Source organism: Gasterosteus aculeatus, chromosome 1 (genome assembly GCF_964276395.1).
Source record: "Gasterosteus aculeatus chromosome 1, fGasAcu3.hap1.1, whole genome shotgun sequence".
Taxonomy (NCBI): Eukaryota; Metazoa; Chordata; class Actinopteri; order Perciformes; family Gasterosteidae; genus Gasterosteus; species Gasterosteus aculeatus.
Genome location: NC_135688.1, coordinates 1,172,073 through 1,192,608, shown reverse-complemented (window position 1 = coordinate 1,192,608; position 20,536 = coordinate 1,172,073). Strand labels below are relative to the sequence as shown.

Genomic DNA, 20,536 nt, shown 5'->3' with positions numbered 1-20,536 from the left:
TTTCTTTGTCATTATTTGGTTTGTTGTGGCTCGTGGAGGATTTATTTTATTCTATTTATTATTTTTGGTGTAAAAACCCGCCACGGGCAGAGTGTCCTGCAGGCGAAGCTCAGCGAGCTTCATTTTTATACTTTATTGCAAATCCTTTCATCATACGAGAGATAGAAGGGGAAAAAAAGAGATATATCAATATACAATATTTATATAAATCATGTTCAAAATCATAATTGTTAGTATCATTAATATATCATTAGTATTCGTTCGTTTCTAGAAAATATATTTTTCATTATTATATATATTATTATATAATTTATTTTCCTTTTTCAACTGCTTGGATCCTTCTGGACTTAAATTCAGAGCCGTTTCAAACCAAAGGTCCACTTTGGGTGGATGAGGAGCATTAGAGGAGCGGAGGCGCCTTTGGAACGTATTCATTTATTGTGTGTGCACCTTTATGTCGTTTGAATTATTTTGATTTCAATCTCTTTTTTGTCGAACTGTATTTGTACCTTCAGCGTGCACGTGGTATACGCGGTTCTTCTGTAGAAGAAGAAGAATTCCGTGAGCACGAGACCCGCTCCCGCGGGGGGCGTGGCCGTCTTCTCAGGTGGTGCAGTCCGTCAGGTGTGCTGTGCTCCTCACACAGGTGTTGTGGGCTCACTGGGCTAGTAGCTTAGCTTAGCTTAGCTTAGCTCAGCTCCGTCCTGAAACGTTCGCAGCGAGAGCTCGGTCAGTATTTAACACGTTTAAATGTTACAAACAAGTCACGGTTTGTCTAATGTTGTTGTTTAGTCTTTAACTAAACACTTTTCTTTTTCGGTAACAAGTGGGTCCTAAAAATGAGAGGACGAGGTAAACAACGGGAGCAGAGTAAGGGACGGGATGGACGCTCTCCTCCGGCCGGGGACAGCGAGCCGGGACCGGCCGAGGCACCGAGGCTCCGCCGGGAGGACGGTGGTCCAACAGGTAGGAAGACTTTAGACTATTTCTACTACGTTAACTTTAAAGATGTATTACTTGTTATCACATTTAACACGTATGCTATTTAAATACCATACAAACACTTCCTGGCTCATATGTCCAATAATGTGTATTATATTTGTGGCTCTTTTTTTCCCTGTAATTTACTTATTTATTAAACCTTTACTGGTTGACTTTATTATACTTGTGTTATTTTAATTTTATTGGTTCTCTCGCTATCTTACGTATTTAGATTTGATAATGAATAAAGTTGGTGCAAATGGAAATACTCCACTACATGCACCTCAAAGTTCTATTCCAGCCCAGTACTTAAATATAATGTTTAAATAAAGCTTAAAACCATTTTTAGCAAGTAATAGTCACAATTTAAATATTTCTAATATTTAGAAGAAGTATAAAAACATCTTTTAGTTTTCCTTCAGTCGGTGATTTGATGTCCTGCTAATTATTAAAGTTATTTTAAGCCAGTTGACCATCTTCAATTAATATTAATGTTTATCTCTGATCTTAATCTGATTATAACAAAGGGCCAATTTCTGGTCCCCTAAAATAACTTTTCTGTTGATTATTAGAGAAGATTTATAATCTGTTCAAAATAATGACGATGTTTTATCAACACACACACATCTTTTATGTTATTTAAATTATGGGTTTTTATGCAAATTGTGTTGTGCACCTCAACAAACCTACTGACCTTTCTGCAGATATTGACACATGAGTTGTTTTATTTAAAATATCAGGTTTTCGTTTAGCAGAAATGAATAAAAACGTGTGACATCAAACGTGACTTTGATTAAACTTTGAGTGACTTTGAGCTTCTTTATTGAAAAGAAGGACTCGACGTGTCCATCGGCGGTGGTGTCAGAAGCGTTGCTTTGCTCTGCAGGTCCCGTGAAGGCCTATCTGGGGGTCCGGGTCAAGAGGCCCGTGAGGGATCTGCTGAAGAGGGTCCGCGTGGACCAAGGCTGGGACTCCCAGGTATGTGGTGGTGTTTTTTCATCATTGACTAAACGTGAATCCAACCCTGACGGATCCAAAAAAAGCGCACTGATCGGATTCAGAAAAGCAAGATAATCTCTCATCAGCTTATGTGTATTTTAATTGTAGATTGTTGACGGACAATTTTGCCCGAGGAATTTGTTTGATCGTAGCAGCTGTTTTATTTTCCAGTGGTTTTGTTTGCCTCTACGTCTTTCTCCTTTTCTTTTTTTCTTCTGTTTGCCTTTGTCCTGTGCAAAGAGTCTTTGAGTACTTAGAAAAGCGCTATTTAAAGTATTATTATTATTATTATTATTATAGAAAAGCGCTGTATGGCTACGGCTCATTTTCCATTCATCATTGTCACTGGCTTCTGAAATACGAGAATGCTTCCTGGTACAAATCAGCAAAACGACTGCTTCGGGTTTTTTAGGTTGACTGAAACGTGTGATTGTACACAATCTTTATATTACATTACATGTCATTTAGCGGACGCTTTTATCCAAAGCGACGTACAATAAGTTCATTCAACCATAGGACACAAACTCAGGAGAACAAGAAACAAGAAAGTGCAATTTCCTCAAATAAGCCAATTTACAATTTGCTATAGATGAGTGACGTTACAAGTACAATTTAAGTGCTACAATTATATGTATCGAGCATCTTAATTTGATTAATTGAAATCATGTGTTTTTTTGTTTCTGTCCTTCTCAGAGGATCAGCGGCGGGTCGGTTAAAGGTGAGTGAAAGCCAGATGTCCGATAGGTGTGATGTCCTCCTTGTCGGTCAGCATAACTGCCTCTGATTCATCAGTCAGATGAGTGACAGCACTTCCCTGTATGTCGGATGCCCTTATTTTGTAAGAAGGAACTTTAATTAGTTCATGAGATGGAAAATAAAATGCTGATCAACTATCGACAAATATCCTCTGAGCAACAGTTAAATAAGAGAATAAATCAGTAGTGAAGGAAAAAGGAAGCTAGGATTCCAGAAGAGAAACATCTTCCTGTTTTACAATAAAATCATCCCAGAAAGAACATTTCACTTTTGCATTTTTTACTCATTTATCTGATTGTTGAACTCTTTTACCTCCGTAGGAGACGGGCCAAAAGTCCCGACGCGTGCGGTACGGCAACGCTGCAACGTGAGTGTTTCTGGGAGCGCAAACAGCGAGCGCCATAAATCACGTGGCTGGCTCCAACTGACTGACTCATTCCTTCGCCCTCTTCTCCTCATGCAGAGAAAATGCTCCACGAAGAGCCTGGAGGAGTTGGCAATGATCCTGGAGGTGCTGGAGGAGGACCTATGGACCGGCGCCGGCTGCCGCTCCTCCGCCCAGTACCCGCCGACCCGCAACCCGCAGGGGGCTCCGTTCTCTCCAGGGTGGTCTTCGACCGGTGAGTCGCAGCTGGCCAGATAATCAGCAATAGTCTCGCTTAAAAGCAAAATTCAACCGAGAACATTGAGGCTTTCGCCGGGTAGCCGGGGGGGGTTAACCGGTCTGACCGGTAGCCGCGGTTCTGAACGTCACGACCCACTGCTCTCAGGCACGAAGGTTCCTGTAAAATGTAGCTAACAGCTACCAATCATTGTGTGTTTTTGTTTCTAAAAAATAAAAGCAAATACTTATTCATTTTTAACCAATAATCTTAAAACTGAACATTAAACACAATCTTAAGATTACAAATATCTAATAATACAAATAACACTTTCTAAATGCCGTGTCTTCCCTCTCAGGTTCAGAGTACTACAGCGACGAGTCCGACGGGGTGATCACCAGCCCCGAGTACCCGTGGGAGCCCCCGCCCCCCTTCCAGCCCGTTGGCGCCAGAGGGGGTGGGTGGGCCGACGGCCAGGACCACGACCCGGACCACAACGTCTCTTTCTTCTGGGCTCAGCTTCATTGGGTGGAGAGCCGGCTTGGGAAAGCCTCCGACGGCGAGTTGCTGGCGCCCGACCACAACGGCAGGGCGTGAGTTTGATGCCGTTGTCTGGACACTACGAAGCGTATGGTAAAACTAGCGTATGGTAAAACTAGCGTATGGTAAAACTAGCGTATGGTAAAACTAGCGTTTGTTCTTGCTGCTGATTCTACTTGCGGCTCAATGGAGACCTCTTGATGTATCAGACAGACAAGCTTCTTCAGCTCGTGTTCGACTTGGTGTCAGACTTCTGTCCAGGCCGGTCTGAGCAGACGATGTCGGGGGGGGGGGGGGGTTTACGTCGTAATCGTTATAAGCTTTCACTCGGCGAGTCGATGACTTGTCGGTTGCATTAAAGTCGTACTTCCCGAACAACTGAACCATCATGGGTCTTAACGTGTGGCTCTCGTCTCCTGCAGAGCTCTCCACAATGTGGCGCGTGTTGGAAAGAGGGCGCTGGGTTACGCCATCGCAAAAAGAATGGCCGCCCTCAACAGCCTGGACCTCAAGGACTCCGACGGAATGGTAACCAACGGCGCTCGTGTGTTTTCCAGATATCCCATCTCCTGATCTCTATGGCCTTCAAGGACTCGAGGAACAACTCCTCTGCGCTAATTCCTAATTGCTTGAGTCCACTGATTGGTCTCAATTAAAAAGTAATTGAGGAGTTTACCTTCTTTAAGTCAACCATTTTGGGGGGGGTAAACCGTTTCATTGCTGCCTCAAATTCGTGAGGCTTATACCACATTCTGCGTGTTATGTCACCAGTAGAACGATCCTTCATTTAACGGCGATATGTCCTGTTGGCAGACCGCCCTCCTCCACGCCACGCAGCACAACCACCACCTGATGGTGGCGGATCTGATCCTCCTGGGGGCCAACGTCAACGAGACGGACAATTCGGGAAAGACCTGCCTCCACCTCAGTGCCGAGAAGGGCTACGTCCGAGTCCTGGAGGTTAGGGGCTCTTTGTTTATTTGGTCACGTGGTATTTCAGAGGACGTGAAGCTTTTTCCTTCATCCTAGTGGCCTAATCACTGTGCTAATAACTTGTATGCTCCATGAAATGGATGAAAGTGAACATCTAAAAGGGTTGGTTGTTGGAGCCGACCTCTGACCTTTCCGCCAAACCCCCGTGGATCTAAAATCTCATCGTGACGCGCTGTTCTCGTGAGTCACCTGTGTCTCAGAATGTGTTGGGCCGATGGTGATGGCTTCCATCCATCCGGACTGACGAGTTATTACGTGTGTTAAGTGTTGGAGTCGTGTTTAAACTGCAGTGCCAAATTCCAGCGTAGACACTCGCTTCTGTTTTGAAATTTATGTGCCGCGTTGGGCAACCGGTCATTCTGCTTCACTCTGAAGGAGTGCCCTCACATTGTTGTTTCTTTAACCGTTTCCTTTCAACCTTTTCCGCGTCTCCGGTGTGAAGATCTACTTGTTTTACTGAATATCTTTTTGATTCTCTTGGTCAATGTGAGTATTTTTTAAGATGTCTGTAGAAACCATTGTTTTTATAGACCATTGTTTTCGGTTAAGTTGCCTGCAGCCTCCGTGCACCTCCAGTATTGATGCTAAATGAAGTCTTTGGCATCGTCCTCAAACGCACTTGATTTCATCAAAACCAGGATTCTAATTTCTGTTGCCATTTGAGCTTTATGCTGCCGCCAAGTGACCAATTCTACAGCAGTTTGTTTTCTCCCGATAAATCATAAGCTAAACTATTATACAATATATATATTTTGATATTCCTCTCCAAGAACCCATTTAGTCGGCCTTAAGGACTTCGGTTGGCTCAGGACTTGTTCAGCGGGAGAACTGTAAACCTGAACCGTTTCCAAGCTGCTGTTCGTGTTCTTCAGGTTCTGAAAAACGCGATGCTGGATGGTGTGTATGTCGACGTTGAAGCCGCCGATCACTCTGGTAAGTACGATCACCTTTGGAAATCTGAGGCTGGAATATCAGCAATGAAAAATTGAATTTCTAAACAATGTATTGGTGGGAACCAATACTGCTGACTTTTAACCCCTGAAGGCCACTTCAGTCCGTTATGGATGTTCTCCGTGAAGCCCCCAGAGGAGGAGAGCTCCAGGCCTTCTACTTCCTCGACTGTGGTCTTTGTAAACTCAGCTCAGACGCGTCACACCAACAAACTGAGCCGTTCTTTCAGCTCAAATGACTGCGTTGCTGTGTGTTGGTCCTTGAAGAGAAGAGGGGGAAGCGCTTCATACAGCGTGGGAAATACTAACAACCACCAACTGATATTCTCCTTCGTAGCTGTCTAAAAATGGTTCCTGTGTGTGTGTTTTCTCAGGAATGAGTGTCTTCCAGTGTGCTTCTGTGGCTCTCAGAGCCGCCGTACGTAAGCTGGAGAGCAGTAAGTTCTCACATCCGAGCAGTCTGCACGCGCTCCGCCAGGAGCAGATGATGGAGACCATGGAGTGTCTGCTGCAGATGAGCAGCTACCTTCACACCACGGTGCGACACTGCTTAGGAACTGTCTGATTTATTTAATTAATGCTTTAATGCCCTTTTAATAGAGATCGTCATCGAGGGTCCGAGCTACATTCAAAACTTGGTTTTGTAGAGAATTAAATTGAATTAGGTCTCGTCAAAAAAAAGCTACAGCTTTGCTGAGCATCCTCCAACTTCTTGTTCTGGAGTTTTTTCTCACTGCTCCTCGGTCGTAGCCGGGAGACGTTCCTTGTTGCCCTGTTTGTAGTTCAGCATTTTTGCCTTTGTGGCTGTTGTTGGGCGAGTGTCTCGCAGAGGAATTCAAACATAATGAGGAAGAAGAATAGACTCGAAGGCCCTTTTTCCGCTCAGCTTGACTGCTTTACGTTTAAAAGTGCTCGCTGTCAGGGCGAAGCCTGCGGCGTGGCCTCCAGACTCAAACGTCTCCTCCGGTGAAACGATCGGAAGCAGAGCGAGACGTCCTGATGACGACTTGTTGCTGCAAGTCAAGCTGCTGCGTTTGCCCAACGCAACGTCTCGTCACGAGATGCGTGTGATCTTTATGAAAATGCCGTGAGTATAATGTTTGTTTTCATAAACCTTGACACGTGTTCCTCTCTCTTTTAGGGGAGCCAGAGTATGCGACCCAGATTCGGTTGACCGCCCCGGCTTCTTGGAGACCCGACAGTAATGTTCTGAGTTGGTTCAGGATTGAATTCTTCCGAGCTCGAGTTGTGACCTGTTTTAAGTAAAGCATCTGGCTTTGTGTTCGGGGTAAAGTACCCGCACAGAGGCCGTAGATGCACGTCGGTTGGTTTCTGTGAAACCTCCTTAGTTTGTTTCAGTCTGGTAACATGTTGTCTATGTATCCATGTGTTGTGGTGCAGGGGTAGAGCGGGTGCGCTGGGAACCGCAAGGTTAGCGGTTTGAGTCCCGGCTGCCCCATGTCCCATGCAGTTTAATTTGCCGTGTGTTTAGCCTTTAATGCGCAGGGAGCTCTGGTTTATCTCTCGGCACATTGTTGAGGTTTTTGATTGACTTCACGTGGAAACTTTTATTTATTTTTTACCCCTCCTATTATTTAAGGGGTATTTGTTGTTGGAGAGCATCACTTTAATATTTTTGTGTTCCTTCGCTAAACTCAATAATTAGAGCTGATTCTAAAGTTGTGTATTGCCCACTTTAATGCAATGCAAACCATTTAAATATGGCACTTTTTAGCACCATTAAGATATGAGACCGTTCATCTGAACTATGCAGCAGTCTTAGGCCCGTTAGGCTGGTATTCACGTTGAGAAGGAGGACAGGAAATGCATTCATTGGGAACACAGCTTCTATGCTGTGTTTTTTAATCAGAGTTTTGGATATAAATACACATATGTATATGAGCGTATAAATATACGTGTGTGTGTGTGTGTGTGTGTGTGTGTGTACACACACACAAATCAGAGACATAATTGTGTTTACTGTATGTTGGGGATTATATCAACTGAAAGTGCAATTAATCATGTACATGTGTGCGTGTTTTATCTCCTGGTTTATGTATCTTTTTAGTGGAAAAGGGGTTTTAAAGTTGTTTAGTATGAACACACCGGTTTGGGATTCTGGTTCCTGTTTTGTATTCAAGTATTTTCTATTTTCAAAGGATCATAATGTGAGAAAATTGTCCCTACTCTGTTACGTATTCTTTGTGTATTTTGATGATTGTGAGGCTAAGCGGACAGTTTCTGAATACGAATCGAGAGCTGCAGGTTTATTATTTTAGTCCAATAGGAAGTCATCGTCACTGTTTCCTAAACAAAGGAAAAGATTCTTCCTTTTAGGTTTTGGAATATTACAAAAAATGATGTGTTAAACTAATGGTTTTGGTTTCGGGTGTTTGTCGTCACAGTTCTGTGTGTGTGTTTTTTCATTGTAAGGAGATCAATAAACTTTTGGGTTTCAGGGGACTTTTTATTTTTTATTTATTGCTTTCAACATGTAGTAAATGACCTCTAGGAGGATTGTCAGACGTTCCAGTTATTAGAGAAAAAAAGATTGCATTGCTATGAATTGAATTTCTTTTTTCAAGAACGTATAATGTGCTGAAAGTTAAACATAATAATTCACCTCTAATATATATTTCATAAACTAGGAAAACATTGGTTATTACCAAAAACTACATTTTACAGATTCAACTCATCCTGCTTTAATGTTCTTATGTTTGTTGAGCCCAGTGCTGTAGTGGTAAAATTACAGGTGCGAAAACTCTGAATTTTGTGATCATACAGACCTCGACGCGATGCGACTGTGAGGCTGTCCTGGCTATAATGCATTATGTTTCTGTAAAAGTCATATACAATCAATGACAATGAATAAATGAGTTAGTATTTTGTATATAATAATTCATTAATGAATCATAATTACTCATTTTATTAGGCCTATTCAGATGGGACCGGGAAGGCTGGCTTGAATTGATCTTCAGTCTTACTTTGTACTTGAGGCCTTTTGCGGGCATCTGTGGGAGTGGGAGCACTCGATGGTCTCTTCAAATATCGCCTGATATCCATTGCTAATTACGGTGCTAATCCATTCCGAACAGGTAGACAGGCAGGCTGATCCACAACGTGTGTGTTTTTACACACCTCCTGGATCCTGATTGGTGTTGCTGCTGCAGCCGCAAGGCACTGATTGGATGCTCACAGACCGTAATACAGCGCAGATGAACATGATTCAGACTACGGCGTTTATATGTTCAACAATAATGTAGTATTGGCTGTTTTAAAATTATACCAAGTTTATTTCGGATTATTCAGAAGAATACAAGGCGCATGGAACTTTGAGGTGCGTAAACGCCACTTAGAGGTGGGTAAACGCTATTTAGAGGTGCGTAAACGCTATTTCCAAAATTCCAGAGGTGTGTAAACGGCGTTTTTATGTGCGTTTACCCTCCACTACAGCCCTGGTTGAGCCTGAACGCATCGTAATTTAACTGAAGTGAACCTCTTTCGGTTAGCCTTTAGCTGTTGGCCTTTAGCTGTTGGCCTTTAGCCGTTATACTTTAGCTGTTGGCCTTTAGCTGTTGGCCTTTAGCCGTTATACTTTAGCTGTTGTCCTTTACCTGTTGGCCTTTAGCCGTTCGACTTTACCTGTTGGCCTTTACCTGTAGCCATTGGCATTTAACTGTTGGCCTTTAACCGTTGGCCTTTAGCCGTTGGGCTTTAGCTGGGCTGCTAACGTTACTCGCTTCTGCTCCTGTTGACCTAAACGCTGATTGTTGTTGTTTACAATGTCACGTGATCACAGACTGGAGAAACAGCAGTCATGTCCTGATTATATGTTTCCGTGGTGATGTCATGTGTTTTATCTTGTTACTCTCGTGTTGTTGCATTAACAGTCACAGGTCACTTAATGGAAATGAGCTCTCCCCAAAACTGAAAGTGACTGACATTGATTCCTGTTTACCGTCACAAATCGATGGATGGAAACGTCTAACGTGGAATGCAGTGGCGGCCCTTTGAACATCGGCGGCACAGTGGAACATTCCGCGTTTGATCCGTGTCTGAACAGGTAAAACCACTGACTGTCAGGGCTCAGCGGGGGGGGGCTGTGACCCAGTTGGTTTCGTTAGACATGTGGTTGTTATTTATCATTCAACTCAACAGACCCGTCCTTTGTGTTTCACCCACTGACTCCCCCTGTTATTGAACAGGGGCCTGTTTCAATAAGGAGGTTCAACCAACTCTGAGTTAAAACTTGAACTCTGAGTTGACTTACCCTGAGATGGGAAACTCTGAGTTTTCGGTTACAGAACAGCTGAAATGAGTTAGTTCAATCAACTCTGAGTTGACCTACTCTGAGTTAAGCGCGTGCACCACAACTATAAAAAGCCATTATCAATGGAGCGCAGATATTACGAGTCACCATGGCAACAGCGCCAGACAAAAAGAGGTCTTCATATTTTTCACCAGCAGAACTGGATGTGCATATGCAAGCATATGGAGAGTACGAACATATATTTTTTAAAAAAAGCAACACGGCTGCAGCGGCGAAGGACAGAGAGTTAGCTTGGGAGAAAATAGCTGCTCGAGTCAATGCGTAAGTTTACATTTGAATTACTGTTATACAGTGTTGTGTGTAATTAATTTCTATGTAATCTAAAAACTGTAATTTAATTCCGTAATTTAAAGTAAAATCTGATGTAATTGCATTAAATGCTGCATAAACTATAAAGCAATTCTGTATAAAACAATAGTGGATTTAACATCAAATTTTAAAAGATATATTTTTTCAAGAATAATTCATGCAATTGTATAATGTTTATTTGAAAGCATTAAAAGTGCAGTTTCTTGTCTCTCCTTGTATTGTTCAAGTGGTTGAGGTTGATTTAGAAAGTAATTAGTAATAAGTAGACCAATACTTTCTAGAGATAGTCATTATTACATTAATCTAATTACACTGTTGAAGAAGCCAGTTGTAGTTAGTAATATAAGTGACTTGCCCAACTGTTATAATATCAGAAGTGAAACTGGAAGAACAGTGTGTTATTCAACCTAATTTTAATTTTCATGTAGGTGCAATCCTGCAGGCATTAAAAGAACATGGCAGCAGCTGAAAATGAAATATAAAAACATAATTCAATCAGGTAAGGCTTGAACATATCATGGTTGTAGTCTACCTGACTTTACAAACATTTGACATATAAATAACTAAATAGCATCCAGTGTCTAGCAGTGCAGCAGCATTTTTGACATGGGTCTAAATGTTCATTCTCATTTGACTACTCAGCCAACAGAAAGAAGGCAGAGGCTCGCAAAACGGGGGGAGGACCTGCACCACCACCTCTGACAAATGCAGAGGAGATGGCCCTGAGCCTGAATGCTGGAAGGCCAATGGCTGAGGGAATTCCTGGAGGGACTTCATCAGAGCCAGTCACTCCAGAAGATTTAAGTGCCTTCATAAAATGTAAGAGGTCTACCTATGTGTTGTGTTTTTATATAGGCTATTTGCGATATTTCCATTTATTTTACTTTGGGGTGGGTTTTTCGTTGGTCCCAACAGATTCTGATGGTAAAATTAGTCTTTTGGAGCCTCCTGTCCCAACAGAACCACAGGCAGTTGTAAGTAGCCTACTCAATACACCAGAAATTATTACAAATAGTGTTAGCTCTCACGGGTTTGTGCCCAGGAAACAGCACAAAAATTCGGAGAAAGCGCTTAAGAGCGAGGCACACTTTCCTTACAACTCTGCAAACAGTAGCCTTACTGATATGTTCTGCATCCCCAATGTTATACAGAAAACTACCATTTGCAAAGAAACGTAATGCAACGCAAAGCATCTGCTCGGATGTTAGAGCACGGCCGCGATGGCTGATGTTTCTGATGTAAGGATGGATGAGATTATGGATGTATCTTATTGACTGTAAAGAAAAACGGTACCGCTCAAATAAAAATGAATATGGATATGACAAAACATCCACTCTGGGTCTCAAAATCCTCTCCCGACGTAAATGCAACTCCCTACGGATTAATGTAGCCTCTTCATCCACAGGATCGTCCATAAAAGGACATGCCATTTCATTCACTTGATTTGATGCGCTCTGCGTGACTGAAATGTGCGCAATGAATGAATACCGAAAGAATGAATGAGGTGATTAAATACCACTTCCTCTTTAAAAAAGGGGAGGAGACGAAATAAACTCTGGGTTTCCCGAAGAAAACCTGCTCCCGACCAGGTTAGGTTCACAGAGTAAGTTGCCATGGTAACTGACTCTGAGTATAAGTTACCTCTCTTTCTGAAACAGGCTTGACTTACTCTGCTTTCTCAGGTTTAACATACCTCCCATTCTGAAACAGGCCCCAGGTGTTGAATCATACCCCCCCCCCCCCCCCCCCCCCTCCCCCTCAGGCTCATAACAAATTAAAATGTTCACAAACAGCCATAACAGAGCTGCAGGCCATTCAGCTCCTCCGTCACCCTGCTCCACCTGACCCCCGCCCCCACTTCTTGCATCACTCCCCCCTACACACACAACGTGACCCTGCCTCTCGTTGTGTTTATTCACACTGGAAACACGGCGGGGGGTCCAATAGAACAATACTTCCGTGGGGGTGCCCTTGAGTTTGAGGGTGCTGTTGACGGCCCACAATGCAATGCACCAATGAACTCAGCAGGGCGAATAACAACATCTGTGGGAGTTTTTCTCCAAAAACAGCTTGACCTTGGGGGGGGGGGGGGGGTTGTTTACAAGGTGATGGATGCGTTCAGAGTTTAATTAGCAGGTCGTTGTTTCAAGGTCTACATCCTGCGTGTGGCATCATTTCCTGTTTCTCCAAAACAGTAAACTCTGAGGATGTTGACGGTCAAGCTGTTGGTTGTTTATTTGTTTGTTTGTCTGTTTGTTGGTTTGTGTTCTTGTTTTGTTGCTGATTCTGTGTTCCTTCAGTTTCTGCACAGGACGGGCGGTTGGCTTTTGCATTTGCAGGCTGTCATGCTCCCCTGGGGACGAACCCTCCCCATCATCTCATACTTAAAACCATACGTAAACCTCCGAGGTCATATTGTGTCTCTTTATGATCTTTGTGTCTTGGAGGTGTTTCCTTTTTTTATAAATTTATGTGTATATATGTATGTATGTATATATGTGTGTGTATATATGTATATACAGTATGTATGTATATATATATATATATATGTGTATATATATATGTGTATATATATATATATATATATATTAGTTACTGTAGAAATACCTGCGGTGTTCCTCTGAGCTCAGAGCGCAACCTGCTGGTGAGAAACATCTGGAACCTCCACTTATCAGTTTGGAACCTTCAACTCATGTTTACAGCTGATCAATTCTCCCTGGAAACAAATATTAAATATAGATCTGAACCCGCGAGTCAACTACTGCACGTCCAGTTTCATTTGACATGCTGGTTGATTACTTTTTATTCATAATCGATTAATTCGTTTGATGAAACTCGTCCTGCGTTGCGTCATGTTCTTTCTGCTCAGATGTCACAGCGAAGAACTTTATGGAACACGCGGTGATTAATCTCACGCATCGGCATCACGAGCCGTCAAACAAACCAACAAACAGCGAAAATAAATAAACAATAAAAACAACCGGATCAACACATTTAAAATTCTTCATTCTGAGTTCAACTCGTCCTGCTGCAACGATTGTGTGCTTGTTGCCTCATGCACATGAAAGGCTCCGACTGCGGGGGGAGAGATTTCACACACACACACACACGCACACACACACACACACACACACACACACACACGCTCCAGAGGTGCAGACGCGATAGTGAACTCTATGTAGTCTGTTGAGCTTGATACCACTGCGGGCTGAAGTGTGTGTGTGTGTGTGTGTGTGTGTGTGTGTGTGTGTGTGCGGGGGGGGGATATGCCAATTAGTGTTCCTCTAATCGCCCCCCTGGACCTCGATCGTAGATGCTTCAGTCTGAAAGGAAACAGGGTGAAGTGTCAATCAAGAGCAGCCCCGCCCCCCAATATCGGAGCGGATGGGCGGGGCGTGGAGGCTTAACGCTCTTTCTTCTCGTCTCATCCACGGGGGGTTTATTTATTCATTAATGCGTCGAGTGAAGAGCATTCCAGAGGCAGAGATCGATACTTCACACTGGTTTTATTTGGCTCTCATTTCACCTGATGCATCATTTCCTGACATTGATTCCTGAATTTCAAATACATCGAATTCAATAAAATAAGGAAAAGAAATCAGAAAATTCCCATCAAGACGTTCTGTTTAACAACGATTTATTGTCGCGTCAACAGGTGATTGTTTACGTCGCAAAATACAGCCGGGGGGGGGCAGACAAAGGAAGGAAAATAAAAGCCCCCCCCCCCACCCAACTGATTTGTTGTAGTTTCTCTGGGGGGGGGGTTCCTGAGCGTGGAATCACGGCAAGAAGAAGCAAACGAAGCTGCAGGTGGAGATCTTGAAGCCATGCAGGTAACAAAATATTGCCTTCAAATAACACTCGCACATGCTTTCCCCCCAAATCAAACATGCATTGTGGGTAATTCAGCGTGTGTGTGTGTGTGTGTGTGTGTGTGTGTGTGTGTGTGTACAGGAGGGAGGTGGGGGGGGTAAAGAAGTGTGTAAATACATTTTTTTTAAAGCACTACACATTTTGTAAATGTCTCTGGTGATGAATACTTTATTTTTCTCCCGTAATCCACTTTTTATTCAGTCGATTGTTTTCAAGAGGAAGAAAAATGAAAAATGAACATCATCAAGTAAAAAATATAAAACAAAACATCTGCATTGAGCGTTGACAGGAAGCAGAAGAAGCATCTTCATCACTGTAAACGGTCTTCACAGTGGTCGCCGGCCCACGAAGGCGTCTCTCAATCCACTCACAGGAATTCTCCTTCTGCGTGTTTTTTTTAGGAAACGTGTGCTTTTTTTAACGTTTTTTTTCGGCTTCATCCTCTTGGAACATTTGAGTGTTTTTAGGAAAACAAAGAACTACCAAAAATCATGCAAACTACCATTTTGAGTCCCTCCCGGTGCTTGCTGGGAGTTTTTTTAGGCACTGCCGTCCTGTTTGAGCCGCTGGCTGCGCGCCTTGTACACCTCGATCAGCAGGTCCTTCACGTACTGGATCTCCCGCTCCACCGACTCCGCCTTGTCGCGCAGCTCCCGGTTCTGCCCCTCCAGGCCGTGAAGCTCCTCCTCCAGAGAGTCAAGCTCCGCCCTCTTCCGCAGACGGTACCTGCAACGCAAGGGACTGCGTTTGGTTGGTTTCATCGATGACCTCGAGCGTGACCTTTGCAGCTCAGACTGCAAAATGATTCTTCTTTGTTGGTTTCATTTAATCACAAATAGAAGAAACGTGAACGCCCCTCCACACACACACACACACACACACACACACACATAGACACACACACACACACACACATATACACACACACACACACATAGACACACACACACACATACACATACACACACACACACATACACACACACACACATACACACGCACACACATACACACACACGCACACATGCACTCACTGACACACACACGCACACACACACACACACACATATGCACCCACACATGCACACACACACACGCACGCACATGCACTCACTGACACACACACACACACAAACACACACGCACGCCCACACATATGCACACACGCACGCACACACATGCACTCACTGACACACACACACGCACACACACACACACGCCCATGCACACACACACACACACATGCACTCACTGACACACACACACGCCCATGCACACACACACGCACACACATGCACTCACTGACACACACACACGCACACACACGCCCATGCACACACACACGCACACACATGCACTCACTGACACACACACACACACATGTACACACACACGCACGCACACACGCACCCACGTGCACACGCACACACACGCACGCACACATGCAAAGCGACATGATAAGCTAAAATATTTATTATCATTATTGAAATTATTAAGAAATATATTTACCAAAAGCAATTGTTGAATAATAATTATATAATATATATATATAATAATAATATAATCAGTTAGAGAAACCCTCTAAGACAAATTTAGTTTTTATCAATTTCAAGGTTTAATAATGCAAAATATGACGAGTATAAAATCTAAATCACAAACGAGTAAAGACGTATTTCTTTATCATTATGTCGAGTTTTAATAATATAAAGCAAGAACAATATGACATAACTTGTATTGTTTGAATGATTCCGGAGGTTTTAAACATGCACAATATCACACATGAACGTCCCGCTCTCACCTGTGAGCCGCCGTCTTGTTCTGGTCTCTCTTCTTCTGCTTCCTCTCGCCGGTGGCGGCCTCGGGCGGCGCGCCGACGTCCATCAGCAGCGGCGCCTTGCCCCCGGCGCTGGGCTCGTCCTTTAGCCTCTGGGTGGGTCGGTGGATGGGGACGCCCATGAGTGTCCCCTCGCCCTCCCCTCTGGACAGACATTCGTAGCTTTGGTCCGCAAGGCATTCTGGGTAGAGGTAGTGGCCGTGCTGGGGCTCGACGGCCTGTGCTTGTGGGGGCGGGTCCAGGTCTCCTATAAAGCTGTGGTAAGGCTCCGCGGCCTGGTGGTGGTGGTGGTGGTGGTGGTGGAAGTAGGCGTCGCCGGCCATTGTCTCTTGGGGGAGCCCCCCGGGAAGTCCCGCGTCCTTGCCGCAGTGCAGCACCTCCGGCCCGGCGCCCTCGTAGTCGTCGTCGGCGCCGACCTTGGCGGCGGCGTCCCGTTTGTGGTGGAGGTCGTAGGAGCCGCCGAGGCAGAAGCCCCGCGCGATCTCCTCGCTGCAGAACATTCCCTCGGAGAAGCAGTAGCTCTCCTCCTCCTTCAGCGACAGGGCGCACTCCCTCGCCTTCTTGGCCCCCCCGCCGAGGAGGGCGCCCTTGCTCACGGGCTTCAGGGTGGAGTAGTGGTTGGCCGACAGCTCTGCGGTACCTGAGTAACTCCCCCTCGGGCCCCAGGCGTCCAGCCCGGCGTCCTCGCCAACCTTCGCCGCCTCGCTGGCCATCCTCCGCCCACCGCCGCCGTTGTTGTTGTTGTTGTTGTTGACGTTGCCATGGTGATGGTGGTGGTGGTAGCGGTGGTGGTAGTTGTACGGCGCCGGCCGCGCTATTTTGGTCCTGCCGATGGGGCCGCCGCAGAAGCCGGCCAGGTCCAGCTCGCCGGTCGCCAAGCTGACGACCACGGGGCCGGCCTCTGATTGGCCGGCCCCATAGGAGCCGTAGGGCAACTGGTAGTACGACTGGGTTCCCATGGTTACGGCGCCCTTGTCACATTTGGAGGGTTTCTCCAACTTGTTGGTGGCCGAGGCGGATTCGGAGCGGAAGTAGTCCTCCAGCTGAGCCAGCTCCTCCTGCAGCAGAGAGGTCATGACCTCCAGATCCGAGGGCACCTTGACATCCTGTTCCAGCGGCGAGGGGGGAAGCGATGAGCAGGGGGAGGACTCGGTCGTCGACACAAATGAGGACAAATCAACTTTTTCCGTCATCCAATCTGAGTGACCATCACCTATGAAAAAAACATTAAAAAATGTTTTTTTAAACCAATCATGCAATCAGTAAAAGCGATCCCATTCGTTTCTTTCATTCAGCGGTTTGTGTAGAATAACAATAATAAAATCTAAATATTCTGAAAAAAAAATTAAAAAAATTAAAAAAAATGTAAAATCACACAAGCTAAAGACTGTAGAAAGAAAAAAAATGAAAAAATGAAATAAAACCAAGCAACATGTCCAGGTAAAATCCAAGCGAACAACTAACCGATCATCTGAAAATGATTGAACAGCATCGTCTGCGTTCGATAAATATCCACTTAGCTGTACTCACTGTACGACATTAGCCCCCGTGCTGCACTGCGGCTCCGACCTCGGGATGTGGAAAAATAAAAAAGCTTCTCGCCGAAACTCACCAATTAAGCGCTGCCTCCCCGCTGGCTCCGCCCCCGTCCCCGGCCGTGATTGGCTGCGGCTAGCTCGTCGGAGAGGGGCCGCGCCGAGCTCGGCCGTGGAAATGGGAGGAATTTTCCTGCGAAGGATCGATGCCGCCATTGTGTCGTCTTCTCCGATTAAATTGTTCAAAAGCACAAACGGTGCATTCGCTAAGTGAAAGAATTGTGAGAAGACCTGAAGACCTAAAAATGGAATTAAGAAAATAAAACATTTTAATTTTATTTTAAATCCCCCACCCTCACAATTCAATCTTTTAAAGCTAAGTCTTTTCACAAAAATATGGTTAAAATATTAAAATATATATCTTAAAATAAAACCATTTTTTAAAATCAATTTCAAAAAGTTGAACAAGTTGTAACGAACCTGAAGCCGAAGCTATTGTTGATTTATGTCACTCTAATTATCAAGCAATAACAGGCCAATAAAACGTCACTTAAACAAAAAGTGTTAAAACACTAAAGATATCATTAAGACCTTTACACTACTTGGATAACATAAAGGAGAATTTTAATAAATAAAATATATAATGATAAAAATATATTGTTGATATATAATATGTATATATATATACATTACATACGTGTGAATATATCATCAATGTATATATACACATATATATATATATATATATAAATGTATATATAAATGTTTATGTATATTAAGTTATTTTCCAAAATGTTAGTTATTTAAAACTTCATCAAGAATATAAAAAATAATGTTATAAAAATAGAAACTATCATTAACCTTTCTTAAAGCTTCTTAACCTTTGACATGATGACTTTAAAGCCGCCTTAAAGGATAAAATAGAGCTCGTTTTAACGCAAACTAACAGCTCAAATAATAAACTGGTGTAATATCTAAAGGGAGAACTTTCCCATAGTTAAACTTACCCCATAGTTTCTGAGTGGTCTCCTAGTGCGTCGCGGCGGAGCAAAGCTGCGGAGCTTCCCGGGAAAGAGGCGCTCGGTTGCGGGTTTTAAAACGCCATCTCTCCGGCCCTTCTCTTCGCGATGGCGCTATTTCCACCGGCAGACTTGCGGACAGAAAGTTTTTAAATCCGCTACTTTTGGAACTCGCACAGCGCGGGACCTGATCACGGGCGCGCGGGATCACTCCGCGGGGCTTTTTCGCTTCTTCTTCTTCTTCTTCTTCTTCTTCTTCTTCTTCTTCTCTATACCGAGTTCAGCCGGGCCGTGACGTCATGAAGCCGGGACTTTCCCCTCGCTCCCCGGAGGGCGGCTTGTTATTCTCACGTTTGTAGTATTTTAAAGTAAGTATAAACCGAGACGATTCACGACACACGCATTCAAACACACGTTGATGCCACGTGCGCTTTCAAGTGTCAAAATGACGTCGCGAGGCGGAGAAAGTGCTTAAAACATCACGCGCAGCCGCAACGTTGCCCGGCAGCGTTTCACGCAACACAGCGAAACCAGCAAAACAATTTAATGGGAAAAAAACGGTAAAACACAGTTTTTAAAAGAGCGTAGGAGCATCTCGGTGTGAACCCGGACTAGTTCGTGTGAGCGCGGGCGGCGGAGGGACACGGTGTTGCAGTTCCGAGGTGTAACTTCAGTTGCAGCCCCGTTGCATCAGATCCGCAGGGGACGCGCCGCCTGCTGGAACAGCGGCGAGCAGCGCGTTGATGCGCGGGGAACTTTAATGCACCGCCGAGCGTTACCGGCGAGCTGCAGCGGGAGTAGAACCCGCGACCTCCGGCGTGCGTTCGTTGTCTGGTTACAACGCTGCACGCCACGTATCTACACGCACCTGCTCGGATACGTACAACTACACATCACTCACTGGGTGTGATTGTGTTTCCTGCAGACCTGAACTTGTGTTCATGTCAACAAACGACACACACACACACACACACAGTTACAAAGAGCACTTTAAACGTGATCACATCTTATGAGGCGTAATGATGAAACCATCAGATGCATAAAGTCTATATTTATATAGTTGAAATAAACGATTTAAATCCATATTTCCACCTTTTCTCCTGTTTATCCTGAAACTTTGATATCTGATGAGTTGATGGAAGAAAAGCTCACACACACACTCACACACTTGCACGCACGCACACAGACAGACACACAAAGCCACCATCAGGCATCACAATGTATCACCATTTGGTTTTTATGGTTTTGCAAATTGACCGTGTTGTTATTTTATCGCATCCATAAAGTCTAAGGAGCTTTATTTTAAATAATGAAGCACTATAAACATTTAATCAATTAGAAACTCTACAATAGTTAAACATTCATTACGTGTTCGTATGCAATAACTTAAAGTGATGTTACGTAATAAAAGTACAATTCCAGAGAAATTCATTTCTTCATTTTCACGTCTCGTGTGAATGAAAAAGTCTTTGTTTGTATTTTTAAACCCTGGTGTTTATTTCACTGAAGCAAACAAATTAGTTTTGTGTTTTTTGTTTTTCTTTAAACATTTCTCTAAAAACATGATTGACAATTTAGTTTAATTGTGTGAGGAGGTTTTTTAGGATATTTGAGCTGAAACTAGTTACTGAAATGTGTGTGTGTGTGTGTGTGTGTGCGTGTGTGTGTGTGTGTTATGGCTGCATGAAGTTTCTGTCTCACACACACAGACACCTACACACACACACACACACGCACACGCACACACACACACACACACACACACTCTTAAGACGTGTCTGATGATCTATGATGAGATTTATTGTGGTTGAATCA

At 44.1% G+C, this 20,536-nt stretch overlaps 2 protein-coding genes and 1 long non-coding RNA gene across 5 annotated transcripts; 2 read left to right on the top strand and 1 right to left on the bottom strand.

The window, feature by feature from the left end:
• Positions 1–565: 565 nt before the first annotated feature.
• Positions 566–8,284, top strand: LOC120828556 (uncharacterized). Its single transcript, XM_040192142.2, has 12 exons — positions 566–729; positions 828–966; positions 1,868–1,959; positions 2,674–2,698; positions 3,057–3,103; positions 3,200–3,356; positions 3,697–3,931; positions 4,301–4,406; positions 4,692–4,838; positions 5,744–5,804; positions 6,196–6,359; positions 6,963–8,284. The coding sequence occupies exons 2-12, from the start codon at positions 840–842 to the stop codon at positions 6,993–6,995; spliced, it is 1,194 nt and encodes a 397-aa protein (XP_040048076.2). The 5' UTR covers positions 566–729; positions 828–839; the 3' UTR covers positions 6,996–8,284.
• A 1,740-nt stretch (positions 8,285–10,024) lies between these two features.
• On the top strand, positions 10,025–11,772 carry LOC144410337 (uncharacterized). The gene is made up of 3 exons (XR_013468345.1): positions 10,025–10,959; positions 11,103–11,279; positions 11,376–11,772. It is a non-coding gene; the product is annotated as an uncharacterized LOC144410337 (long non-coding RNA).
• Positions 11,773–13,947: 2,175 nt separating this feature from the next.
• Positions 13,948–19,157, bottom strand: LOC120826344 (uncharacterized). 3 transcript variants are annotated; one of them, XM_040188548.2, is made up of 4 exons: positions 18,710–19,157; positions 17,780–18,001; positions 16,132–17,380; positions 13,948–15,059 (listed from the first exon to the last, which is right to left on the bottom strand). In XM_040188548.2, exons 2-4 carry the CDS (start codon positions 17,916–17,918, stop codon positions 14,873–14,875), a joined length of 1,575 nt encoding a protein of 524 aa, XP_040044482.2. In that variant the 5' UTR covers positions 17,919–18,001; positions 18,710–19,157; the 3' UTR covers positions 13,948–14,872. The 3 variants fall into 3 exon arrangements, with proteins under 3 accessions (XP_040044482.2, XP_040044464.2, XP_040044490.2); XM_040188530.2 differs by having other exon boundaries at positions 13,948–15,074; positions 18,710–19,001; XM_040188556.2 differs by lacking the exons at positions 17,780–18,001; positions 18,710–19,157 and adding an exon at positions 17,632–17,737 and having other exon boundaries at positions 13,948–15,074.
• Positions 19,158–20,536: the final 1,379 nt, after the last annotated feature.

What these genes read in the sequence shown, in the direction of transcription:
- LOC120828556 (XM_040192142.2), top strand. Translation starts at nt 840, where the DNA reads ATGAGAGGACGAGGTAAACAACGGGAGCAGAGTAAGGGACGGGATGGA. An exon ending in GGAGGACGGTGGTCCAACAG is followed by an intron (nt 967 to 1,867) that starts GTAGGAAGACTT and finishes TTTGCTCTGCAG; the next exon opens with GTCCCGTGAAGGCCTATCTG. An exon ending in TCAAGGACTCCGACGGAATG is followed by an intron (nt 4,407 to 4,691) that starts GTAACCAACGGC and finishes TCCTGTTGGCAG; the next exon opens with ACCGCCCTCCTCCACGCCAC.
- LOC120826344 (XM_040188530.2), bottom strand. Translation starts at nt 17,918, where the DNA reads ATGGCGGCATCGATCCTTCGCAGGAAAATTCCTCCCATTTCCACGGCC. An exon ending in GGGGAGGCAGCGCTTAATTG is followed by an intron (nt 17,381 to 17,779) that starts GTGAGTTTCGGC and finishes TTTTTTTCATAG; the next exon opens with GTGATGGTCACTCAGATTGG. An exon ending in AACAAGACGGCGGCTCACAG is followed by an intron (nt 15,075 to 16,131) that starts GTGAGAGCGGGA and finishes AACCAAACGCAG; the next exon opens with TCCCTTGCGTTGCAGGTACC.